General features: G+C 39.8%; 2 protein-coding genes across 5 annotated transcripts in view; one reads left to right on the top strand and one right to left on the bottom strand.

Annotated features, from left to right (window-relative positions):
* LOC146679971 (uncharacterized) overlaps positions 1–12548 on the bottom strand; it is a 94121-nt gene that overhangs the window by 44964 nt on the left and 36609 nt on the right. The window lies entirely within an intron of this gene.
* LOC146679973 (vitamin D3 hydroxylase-associated protein-like) lies at positions 1096–11121 on the top strand. The gene is made up of 16 exons (XM_085449763.1): positions 1096–1114; positions 2612–2849; positions 3184–3297; positions 3642–3782; positions 3926–4059; positions 4211–4417; positions 4515–4555; positions 4681–4805; positions 5035–5160; positions 5251–5348; positions 5583–5682; positions 5762–5805; positions 5908–5947; positions 6023–6131; positions 6318–6463; positions 10649–11121. Exons 2-16 carry the CDS (start codon positions 2670–2672, stop codon positions 10769–10771), a joined length of 1728 nt encoding a protein of 575 aa, XP_085305889.1. The 5' UTR covers positions 1096–1114; positions 2612–2669; the 3' UTR covers positions 10772–11121.

The following is a 12548-nucleotide window of genomic DNA, read 5'->3' as shown; positions in this document are numbered from 1 at the left end:
AGACATCAACAGGATCCAGAAAATGCCGAGACACAAACGATCTTGGGAACAATCCATGCGCTGGTCAGAAAACAGCAGAAAAATTCCTTCGGGAAACCTTTAGCTTCAACAGCCAATATCATTAATGTAAATTGCAATACAAAGTTATGTGAACGTAGTTTCAAAAGGATTACATCCAAGGCTTTTATTGGTTGTGAAGTTATTAAAGTTTAAATCGTGTAACAGATACATATATAAAATAAAAAATATGAAATGTTGATTTGAAAACATTGAAAACATTAAATAACACCAGCTGCAGTAGTGGTGGTTTGTTGTTCAGGAGAACAGTTTCCAGTATGTTGGCTGATCAATTTTTTGCGTTTAAAAATAATCGTTACGCTGATTTAACGCTTTACAAGAAGTGTTTTTCATTATTATTTTGTATTCATATTTACATACACTTTTATATTGTTTATTGTGTTGTTGGACAAGAAATCTTTTAAGTCAACAGTGATACAAATTTAATGGGATTTAGTTGCATTTAATTTGTAAGTGTAGCCGGATGGGCTACTCGCCTTTCTTTTTCTCTCTCTCCCTCGCTCGCTCTACTGCGCTTGCTCTCGGCTGCGCCACTAGGTTAATTGGGAACCCACCTGCATATTGATTGCAGGGTGGCGCCAGTCCATATAAAGTTAAGCCTGTCACGGCTGGGGCGGCAGTCGTGTGGAGGGTGAGAAAGGAGGATCCAATAGCAGACAATGGCGGAGGTGCAAGTGGGTTTTATTTACAGTGCACAAAACCAAGGTGTGGGCAGAACCGAACATAAACCTAAACTGGGAAAACTAATACGAAATGGAGGACATAGAGCGAGGAGCAGAAAGACACGAAGAAACATGGAACAATGTAGACTACACAGGAGATTCACAGAGAAACGCAGACGACGCGACGAGAAGCACAGGCAGACACAAAATATAAATACACACACCAGGTAATCAGGAAACGGCACACAGGAGGGGACACAGCTGGAACTAATGGGCATAACGAGACACAGCCCTACAAAGTAAAACAGGACACACACAGACTGTTTTACAACACAAAACTCGGGGACCTGTACAGAGCACAGAGGGAGACACAGGTAGGGAAAAGAAACACGACAACCAAACCCCAAGAACTAATACAAAAACAGAATAAACTAGAAAATAATAATCATAAACTCAAAGCGCTGGGTCACCGACCCAGGACCATGACAAAGCCGGTGTTCTCCTGGTTTATTCCTCCCATCCGTTTGGCAAAAAGCAGCAGCCAATGCTGGCACACCACAACGGATTGATCAGCAAGCGAGTAGATCATATGACAGCTACAGCGCGGCAGTTTGTTTTATTCCGGCGTTGCGGAGAGAAGTGCTCCAGTTATCTCCACCCGTGAGAGTATAGCGCCTCCGGTCCTACTACTTTTATTAGCATTCACAATTACCGGAGGTTAAGGTTATATTTATCTGTTGTTATAGGGTTTGATTGCTGCCTTCACATCTCCCTGGCAAACTGCCCGACCTTAATCGGAAGAGTGAAACGCCTTCCCAGCTGCTGTTGTGAGGGCTCCTCCTCGGTGGAGCCTGCTGTCTTGTCTCGTCGTGAAACTGTAGGCTTACCTTTTTCTGGTTCGCCTGGTTTTATTTTATTTTATTCTGGATTGTTGCTGGAGTTGTAGTTGACTCGTGGGGCGTACGCCTTCCAGTATTGTGTGCGTGCGCGCGCGCGTGATTTCTTTAATTAAAGTTGGTTTTAGTTTTTTATGATCTGTAGCGAGCCGGACGCTCAGTGTCCTTTTATTCTTTTAACGTATTTCTGTGTTTTATTTCGGTGAACGGAGGACGTGCCAGTGGCCCTGAGACCTCAGGTGGTGGGTCATTTTCGCACTTTCTTTTGTACAGCACCGGGTGGGCTGTAGTGATTTTCTTCTTGTGGTGCGTCGTTGTTGACAGTGTCCTAAAGTTTTAGGACACTGTCAACACGACGCTACATTTGATTTTCTAATATTTTATTTATTTTTGTTATAAATAAAACAGTTTTAATATTGGAGCCAATCTGCCTCGGTGTGCATCCTTGAATCTGTGCGGCCTCTCTTTATTCCTTTTATCTATTTTTCTTAAATATATATTTCCTGGGGGTGAAATTCCCCTATAGCGTTGTCATTTTATTATTCTTTTATAACTCCGCCGACCACTTGGTCACATAAGCAAAATGTTAAAACGTAAGTTACCACAAACTATTTTTTAATTTTGCTGAACAATAAATGTTTATGTCAGTTAACATTTAGTATTTCTCACTCAGAAAAATCAAGCTATTCTTACTGCTGTGTACTCACAATGAATAAGTTGCTCTAACTCAGCAATCTTAAGTAAGCTGTACTTTTCTTTAAGGCAGAGATTTTGCATAATTTATTTACATTCTGAGAACTAATTAGATTTTACATTTTGGAATGTGGCTTATTATTAAAATGAAAGGACATGTTGCTGTGCATGTAGATTAGGGAAGCTACGGTACACAACACGGCCACGCCTAAAACAAGACAAGCCTGTCGTCGTGTTTAAACATCTGACTGTTAGGTCCGCTTGGATTTTTGCATCTTGCAGCCACAGGGCAAAGACGAAAGCCACGCAGAACACTGAACTGTTTATTAAGAGAGTGAAGATGGACAAGTGGACAGCGGCTCTGCTCACTGGTGTTGCCTGCATTGTGGGATACCTGGTTGTGCGGGTGAAAAAGATCAACAGCCTCCGACAGGCAGAGGAAAAGATGCAGAGAGCCAGAAACAGGAGAGACGAGAGCTTGCAGCACGCAGAGCAGGCGGTGCTCCAGTACAAACAGTCGGTGAGAGTTCAGAGCTTTGGGGATTTTTCTACTTTCTCTTTATCGATAATCTCAGCTAATGATCTGCTTTTAGTTTAACCTGGCAGAGGTGTAGTTATTAAATACCAAAATACTGGCACTTTGCAATGTCTCCATGCTTGAGCATGAAAATTAAAGTTATGACTGTGCAAACCGTTTAAGTGCAGTGAACTCATTGCTGTGTTTGAGAAAGTTTGTAAAAAAAAAAGTGGAAGGAAGAATCCTGAATCTGTACATGGATGTGGTTCCGTCTCTTTGTTGCAGCCTTTAAAAGAAATAATAACATAATGATTCTGTGTGGGTCTGTGTCTCCTAGCATCCGACAACTGACTCTGCTTTCATCCTGACGCTCTCCCTGTCTGAGCTGACACAGCAGCTGAACGAAGGTTTACTGCGCCCCGAGGATGTGCTTTACTCTTACATGGAAAAGGTTCAATATCCAGCATGACACAAATCTTTCATAATAGATCAAATACAGCAAAAGTCATTTTTAAACAAGTAATCATTTAAATTACTCAGACTTTTCTTAATGTTGTTTATTTTTGACATTACTCCTACTTATAACTCACTGCTTTTTAGTTCTTTTTACACAGAATTGTCTTATTACAGTTAAAGTTTAGACACACTGGATAAAAATATTCATATAAGCAACACAGACTGATGTGTCAAGTAATGTTTGTGTTTCCAACAAGAGTTTAATATTTTACAAAGACTAAAATCCCTTTAGGTGAATAAGTTAATCTCAAACTGTCTGTGCTTGTTTCCTTTCAACAGACTCTGGCTGTAAACAAAAAGCTGAACTGCTGCACTGAAATTTTGCTGGAGAGTTTGGACCAGCTGACAACTGTTGGCTCCAACAAGGATGGTCTCTTGTACGGAGTTCCAGTTAGCGTCAAAGAAAATATTACATTTAAGGTATTACAAAGGTTATGCAATGCAAATTTCAGTTACAGTTAAAGTATTTCCCATCAGTATTTATAAGTATGGTACAGTATTCTCGAGCATCATAGCTCAGGTATTTGATGTAACATTATCATCTTTGTTTTTTCCAACACTAGAATCATGACTGTTCTTGTGGTGTGGTCATTAACCTGGACCAGCCCGCTGAAAAGGACAGTGTGCTCGTTCAAGTCCTGAAGAAACAAGGAGCTATTCCCTTTGTGAGAACCAACTTGCCTCAAGCTCTTTTAAAGTACATCTTTTATCAGTTACTCACATAAAAATCTACAGCACATTTAAAACTGAGTGCATGTGTTAAGTTGCCTTTGTCCATTCCAAATGTGCAAATAATGAAAATATGAATGAAAATAATATGCAAAGACTCATTAACTGTCTGTTGACAGCTATGACTGCAGTAATCCTATCTACGGGCAGACTGTGAACCCTCATAACCCCCAGAAGACCTCTGGAGGTTCATCTGGTGGGGAGGGGGCTCTCATCGGGGGAGGGGGCTCTCTGCTTGGTATAGGCACTGATATAGGTGGCAGTATCCGTATTCCTGCATCCTTCTGTGGAATCTGTGGTTTCAAGCCAACTGCAGGTCGGCTCAGGTGGGTCTCATTCAGTCAGTTTCCTGGAAATTTATTACACATTGAGTTACACTGAGTTAAACTCTTGTCTTTGTTAACACTTTTGTGTAATGATTAGTTTACAGGGCCTTCGTCCAATTTATCGAGGGCAAAAGTCGGGTAAGAAACATATGTACTTTACATATAAAGTAAATGTAGTTACATAACCACTGTATAGCAATATTTCACAGACACAAACTGTCTCAAATATTTGAGTCACTGCTTTATATTTCGTATGAAACTAGTGCCGTCATCTCCTGGACCCATGGCAAGAGATGTGGACAGCCTGGCTCTGTGCATGCAGGCACTTCTTTGTGACCACATGTTTTCTTTGGACCCCACTGTTCCACCATTACCTTTTAACATGGAGGTGTGTCCTGTACTGTGAGGTTCATATAATCTGTTAATGATTATTCTTTTGGTTAAAAACTACAAATTAAGCGGATACATAGTTGTCCTAATCCTTCACTTTATATTACTCTTACCTCACCTGTTATTAATGTCCTGAGATACAGAACTAACTTTACAGGCTGTAATCTTAACCTTTGCAAAGTGATTATGTTTAATTGACTGAGGAAGTAAAAAAGATTGACCCTTAGATATACAGAAGCTCCAGACCTCTAAGGATCGGTTATTTGGAAAGCGATGGCTACACGCATCCATCTCCAAGCATGGCCCGAGGCGTCAGAGAGGTCAAAGCTCTGCTAGAGCAAGCAGGACACACAGTAAGACGTCACCACACACACTATGATCACTGTCAAGCCACGTATGTGATATGAGTCATAGGTCCTTAGTGTTGATATTTGTGCCTTTAGCTCGTCCCTTACTGTCCACTGAAGATGGATCAAATTTTCCCTGAACTATTGATAAAGGGTTTTTTAGCAGATGGAGCTACCACCCTGCTACAAAAACTGTGAGTTGTTCCATTTAATAAGTCAGTTAGTACCATTTGTTTTCTAAACTTAAATCATCTAACATTTAGAGATTTTGTTTCTTTTTAGTTCTAACCACTAAACATCACCATGCTGCCATTGTCTTTATGAACAACATGGGGTTGTGGTTCTTTTTGAAACCATTACAGTAATTCTCAGTTCAGTGTCTCTGAACAGACTGTTTTCTCCTGTGCCAATGATCTCTTTCATTTTAGGGAAGGGGGACCTGTGGACCCTTGTCTGGAGCCTCAGGTTTTTCCTTACGGCTTTCCCAAGTGGTTGAAGAAAACCATTTCATTCTTGCTCAAACCCGTGGTGAGTCCTTGGTTTAACAGTTAACTTCACAGTTCAGTCTGATAAAACATTTATAATGATGCTGATTTTTTTTTGGCAGTTTCCTCGTGTTTCTGCCAACTTTGATGCTCTTTGTGGAGTTGGGTGAGAAAGTATCCTTGAAATTCTTCATTTGTGCTTGAATCGTTTCTTTGTTACATTTCCATGTGCTAGGAATTATATCCAAACATTCTGCTTCATTTTTAGATCTGTTCCAGAGCTGTGGAAGCAACATGCTGCTGTTGAGGTACTGTCAGCTGATGATGCATGGTCACGTATGAAAGTCTGAAGGTGAAATTGAGATTTCCTGTGTTTTCTTTAGGACTACATTCAAGAGACAATAGCACATTGGAGGAGCTGCAACATTGATGTGCTGCTGTGTCCTGTGACTGGACCAGCCTACAACTTCTTATACTGTGGCAAACTTTCAAGTATGATTCATTCAGTATGACAGACAACTTAGTTTCTGTATCTATCACTTTGTTTTTAAAATACTGTAATCTAAGGACTTTAAAGATGTTTAAAATGTGAACACTTTAAACATCAACATTCAACAACATTTTTAAAGGCTAAGAATCGTGTTTATGTTTCTTTATTTTTGTTTTCTACACCTTCAGCTGCTGCCAGCTACACGATGCTCTACAATCTCCTTACCTTTCCTGCGGGTGTAGTCACTGTTTCCACAGTGACCAAAAAGGATGAGGAGGAACTCAAGCACTATAAGGGCTGTTATCAGGACATGTGGGACAAACTCTTCAAAGAGGTAGGCAACATGTACCAGTGAGATAAGACTGAGTGAGAACATAGAGCCAGATTTACTAACACGTTGTGTCAGGCCAGGCCATCCAGTACATTACTTAATTATTCCCAGGTGAAGCCAATTTGTTACACAACTCATTACATTACATTCGTATTTCTCCATAAAATTAGTGCTGCGTATTGATTTTGACTCCAGTCGATTCAGTTTTAACTCAGATCTCCAGAAATATTATAATTCTGATCATTCATCAGTACATATCCCTATTGTTATATTTGTATAAAAAAAAGCATCACAGCAGATGCCTTTGTGTCAAAGTAACTGAGGATAAAATACAGAGAATGTGAATCAGATTTTCCTGGCCTGTCTTTTTATAGCAGATAAATGCCTTCAAAATATTGTGCAGTAGATTAAAAACTGTTGCAGTTGTTTCTGTTCTGGAGGTTTTCACTGTACCTTAACGCTCGTTCTTTTCTGCAATTTAAACTGACTGTGTCACTATTTTCGCCCTGCAGCATATGAATTGAAATCAACTGATTGTATCTCATGTGCAACTGCAACCGATAAGCAAGATCGATAGGCAATCAGACTAACCATTCCAAGGAACTGACTACCAAACCACTCAATTAATGTTCCCTCTAAGCTGCGCACGTGCTCAATTGCGCACTGCTGGCACGATCTCTGCGCACAGAAAATCTGCGTTGCGCACAAAATAATTCTAACTTGAATTGAAATTAAAATGAATACTTTAACAATTCTGTTTTGCAGTGTTAGTCAGTGAGTGACTGGATGCTCCCGTATGGGATTAGAACGATGCCACCTTATCCCGTAGTCCAGCCAATGATGCGATTCACATTGGTATATACGCAGCTAATCAACGTGGTTGACAGGCTATGGCAGCGTCCTTATGTGCGACACCGGTCTTTTAGCTGGCAAAGCGGCTGATGTGGAGTGAAGCCATGTTAATGACAACCTGTACAACCATTGGAGATGTGAGCAGGACAGACGGAGCAATTGACGGAAAAAGTGTGGACTTTATATCAGTTTTTAAATTGTGTTGATCGGCCACGTAAAACCAGAGTTATGATAAAAATATCTGCAATGTTTGGTTTTCTTCCTGTTTACATTTACTGCCCCAGGGCAGCTGTGGCTACAAGCTGCCCTGGGGCAGACTGACCGAGGCGAGGCTGCCATATTGCGCCGTCGGCCCCTCTGGCCAACACCAGTAGGCGGTAGGTGAAGTGTCTTGCCCAAGGACACAATGGCCGAGACTGTCCAAGCCGGGGCTCAAACCAGCAACCTTCCGATTACAAGACGAACTGCCAACTCTTTGAGCCACGATCGCCCTATTACTATATAATTAATTGCCCAGCATTGGTCATTATTTACTGTATTTTGCAGACAGAGTTACAGGACTCTCTCACAGACCACAGACTCATAATACAAGTCAGAGCTTTATAAAAAAAAAAAAAAATAAGAAAAAAAGAAAGTTGTGTTTTTGAAATTGGAGTTCAAGTTATTTTTACTTCCAATAGTGTTAACATACTACACAGGTCAATGATTAGATTTTTTTTTTTTAACATTGTCATTGTAAGTGGGCTAAAGCACTTAATTAAAAGTAGTCTAACATAAATGTAAACGTTGTAATTGGATTATTTTAATAAACCATGTAACTTGGATGGATTCGATGCTGGTGTGACCACAGTGCACACGTCTGCTGTTGCTCACAGTGGTCCAAGGGACCGCTCAAGGAGTTTGCGTGTTCACTCAGACACGTGAAAAATTGAGGGAAAATTGCACTCAATGCTAAATTTATTCAATGAAGTCAGAGGTGACTTGTAACCTTCAAGCTAAACGAGTCACACAATGCCAGCGGCAACAAAACTGCTTTCAGGTCTTCAGTTTCACAGCCTGTGCAATAGGGTTCAAAGAGAAACGGCCTAAAAATGGAGAAACAGGGAGGAGGACAGCACTGATCCTCAGAAGAATCAGACCTTTGATGGACATCATACTAAACAATGTATTTATGTTGATAAAATTTAACAAATACATTTTGAAACCGTTATAATTCCAGGATTGTAAACAGCACATGGTTTTCAGCACATCAGCTGTGCTCAAACACCATTACTTATTACTGGTGGATCTACACATATTCAGCTGCATGCACTTTGACAATACGTGAGATCACAGATGTACACGCGTACACATACAGGTCCTACTCAAAAAATTAGCATATTGTGATAAATTCATTATTTTCTGTAATGTACTGATAAACATTAGACTTTCATATATTTTAGATTCATTACACACAACTGAAGTAGTTCAAGCCTTTTGTTTTTATATTGATGATTTTGGCATACAGCTCATGAAAACCCAAAATTCCTATCTCAAAAAATTAGCATATCATGAAAAGGTTCTCTAAACGAGCTATTAACCTAATCATCTGAATTAACTCTAAACACCTGCAAAAGATTCCTGAGGCTTTTAAAAACTCCCAGCCTGGTTCATTACTCAAAACCGCAATCATGGGTAAGACTGCCGACCTGACTGCTGTCCAGAAGGCCATCATTCTGGACATCATTCCCTCAAGCAAGAGGGTAAGACACAGAAAGAAATTCCTGAACGAATAGGCTGTTCCCAGAGTGCTGTATCGAGGCACCTCAGTGGGAAGTCTGTGGGAAGGAAAAAGTGTGGCAGAAAACGCTACACAACGAGAAGAGGTGAGGAAGATTGTGGAGAAGGACCAATTCCAGACCTTGGGGGACCTGCGGAAGCAGTGGACTGAGTCTGGAGTAGAAACATCCAGAGCCACCGTGTACAGGCGTGTGCAGGAAATGGGCTACAGGTGCCGCATTCTCCAGGTCAAGCCACTTTTGAACCAGAAACAGCGTCAGAAGTGCCTGACCTGGGCTACAGAGAAGCAGCACTGGACTGTTGCTCAGTGGTCCAAAGTACTTTTTTTTGTTTGTTTGTTTGTTTGTTTTTTTGTTTTGTTTTGTTTTGTGTTTTTTTTTTTTGGATGAAAGCAACTTTTGCATGTCATTCGGAAAGCAAGGTGCCAGAGTCTGGAGGAAGACTGGGGCGAGGGAAATGCCTGAAGTTTTTTCATTTTTCAGCACAACCTGGCACCTGCTCACAGTGCCAAAACCACTGGTAAATGGTTTACTGACTATGGTATTACTGTGCTCAATTGGCCTGCCAACTCTCTCTCCTGACCTGAACCCCATAGAGAATCTGTGGGATATTGTGAAGAGAAAGTTGAGAGACGCAAGAGCCAACACTCTGGATGAGCTTAACGCCGCTATCGAAGCATCCTGAGCCTCCATAACACCTCAACAGTGTCACAGGCTGATTGCCTCATGCCACGCCGCATTGAAGCAGTCATCTATGCAAAAGGATTCCCGACCAAGTATTGAGTGCATAACTGAACATAATTATTTGAAGGTAGACTTTTTTTGTATTAAAAACACTTTTTTGTTATTGGTCGGATCAAATATGACATATATGAATATCACAATATGCAAATTTTTTGAGACGGACCTGTACATAACTTTCACGTGAACTCTGCAAAACCTTTTTTTTTTTTTCTAGCTAAACGCCTATCCGCACTATTTGGGGATTGTGCTCTTTTGCCCTGTTTAGTAAATCTGGTGTCATAGACTCAGTGTCAGGCTAGCTTTTCATGCAGCAACAAGAAGTCAGGAGCCCCTGATGTAAAGTCTAAAATACAGATACATTTTTTTTTTATTTTTTTGTATACTTGTGAATGTGCGTCAGTGTACTTTAATGTGGTTTCAATCAGCTGCTGTAGCACATCTGTCTCGGGCTATGTAGAGCTCATCGTTTGATGTTCCCTATTACTCATCTGTGCATGTTGAAGTAATAATAAACATTACTTGCTTGAATCTAATTTTTCCCTTAGTATCAGTTTTATCTTGTAATAGCTAAATTAAGAAATGCAATTTTTTTTTCTGTGGAATGTTATTTAAAAATGTGATGTATTACTCTGGACATTCACTTCAATTCTATGTACTTAACATGACTTTACACAGAACCAAGAACTGAACCAGATCAGTCTATTGCGGCTCCAATATTTATAGAGTTTCTTTTTATTACAGTAGGTGGATGAAGGAGACTGTGGTGCGTTCAGCTGCTGAGCATTAAGTGACAGGAGTGTGTTTTTGTGTTCAGGCAGTGACTGGTGGCGAGGGTCTACCTGTGGCGGTTCAGTGTGTTGCTCTGCCGTGGCAGGATGAGCTCTGCCTGCGCTTCATGAAGGAAGTGGAACAACTGGTCAAAGAAAGCAAGAAATAAAGCTGCTTTCTTTCTCAGTCTCACAGGAGAGGCTGCAGACTTGAGAGGAAACATGTTAACTTGAGTATTTCCTGTAATAATGAGCTAATGGTGTCATAAATGGAATATTCTCTGCACTACAAGCTTAATCTGGGCACTTTCTGGGTTTTGGCTGTTTGCTAAAGGTTAAATAAAAATTAACTGGCAAAATTATGCATTTGTTTTTTTGTTCTTATATTTTAAAGTCTTTTATATTGTCTTGCTATCACCATTGTTATCATGATCATTTATCCACTTTTAGGAACCTGCAGTCAAAACGCTTCATCTTTTGGTGTAGTTATTAAAGCATTGGATGATCAAAAATCAGCACATACATGGATCTCTTCTGTTCAGAAAACTACAGTCTGCAAGCAGTCAACTTCCAAAAGAGTATACTATCTTAGCAGTTATAGAAAGATTTACATGAGAATGTGCATCTGTCTGGTTGAAAGAATGACACAGGGAAAGAGCCGTGGTTAAGAATTGGCACTCTCTGATTTGTTCTCCTGATAGTCTTTCCACGTGGCAACAGTCATTGGCTTACAGTGAGAGATCTCACTTGACAGAGTGCCCCGTGTGAGAAAACACCTTACCTCAGTTGTTATCAGGGATGTTTTATTGTCATGCTGATATCAGCTTTAACCGACACAGTAAAGTCTCTCTTTCTTATTGCAGAGAACACTGTTATCACACCCAGAGCCAAGAAGGTTTCTCCTGTATGAAACTGTGTTGTTCATATACACACACAGGCCCTGAACTATTTACATCTTTTGGCAACAAGTTGTGGAATGGCTGATTCCACTTTCCTTTATCCCTGCAAAATGGTCAATTTGGTAAAGTAAATCCGTTGGGCATCTTTCTTTGCCTTTAGACAACAATTCTGATGGCAAAAGAGCCAAACAGGACAGGCAAAAAAAAAAAAAAAAAAAAACCATACATGAAAATATTTCTCCCTAACACCATCCATTTCATGTAATAAAGCATGAAAAGGCACTAAAAGCCTGAAAACTGGAAGCATGTCAATATTAGGCAAAGAGACGGTGCTAGCACAAGTTTAAAAATGTTGAAAATTAACATTAAACGATAGGTATCAAAAATAATCTGCACAAAACACACCTATATCTCTTTGCTCTAAGCTGTCTGTAACATTCGTTTTATGTATTTTACTAAAGTCAAGTCAGTTGTATTTGTACAGGCTAAAGTCATGTGTGTTTAAATTGCTTCACAGCTAATGTTTAAAAAATAAGCTCACTAGCATATAAAACAGAAAGTGTGTGTGTGTGTGTGTGTGTGTGTGTATTTTAGTTAATGAATGGCAATGAGCAATCTGTGTTGCAACATCTATGTCCTGAATGTGCAGCAACTTATAGATACTAATCTTCAGAAAAAAGTTTTGAGGTCAAGGTAGCTGGTGCAACCCAGTTTATTTTTTAAATATAGTTAGCATACCATGATATTTACCCAACAGCATATGTTTCAAAGTATTTTGGATGGAATTATATTATAAAAATGATAAATTACTCTTTCTGGACTTTAAAGTGGGCTAATTTCCTGTTAACTGCTCCTTCCTGATAGTTAACATGTTCCCTGACAGCACTCACTGAATTACTTTGAACTGAAATTATTGTAAAATAATAATAAGAAACCCCCAACTTATTTTCATTGATGGTGATATGAGTTAGTACATAGTACATTTGCTTTTGTGTCGTATGTCATTCATTATGTAAACTTTTGGGAAAATATTTTTTAATTTGATCAT

The sequence above is a fragment of the Copadichromis virginalis genome, linkage group LG23 (assembly GCF_057382275.1).
Source record: "Copadichromis virginalis isolate Kocher_CV1m ecotype Utaka linkage group LG23, C_Virginalis_male_GT1.1, whole genome shotgun sequence".
Classification (NCBI taxonomy): domain Eukaryota; kingdom Metazoa; phylum Chordata; class Actinopteri; order Cichliformes; family Cichlidae; genus Copadichromis; species Copadichromis virginalis.
Note: the sequence above shows the minus strand (reverse complement) of the source record. Positions and strands in the feature narration are given on the sequence as shown.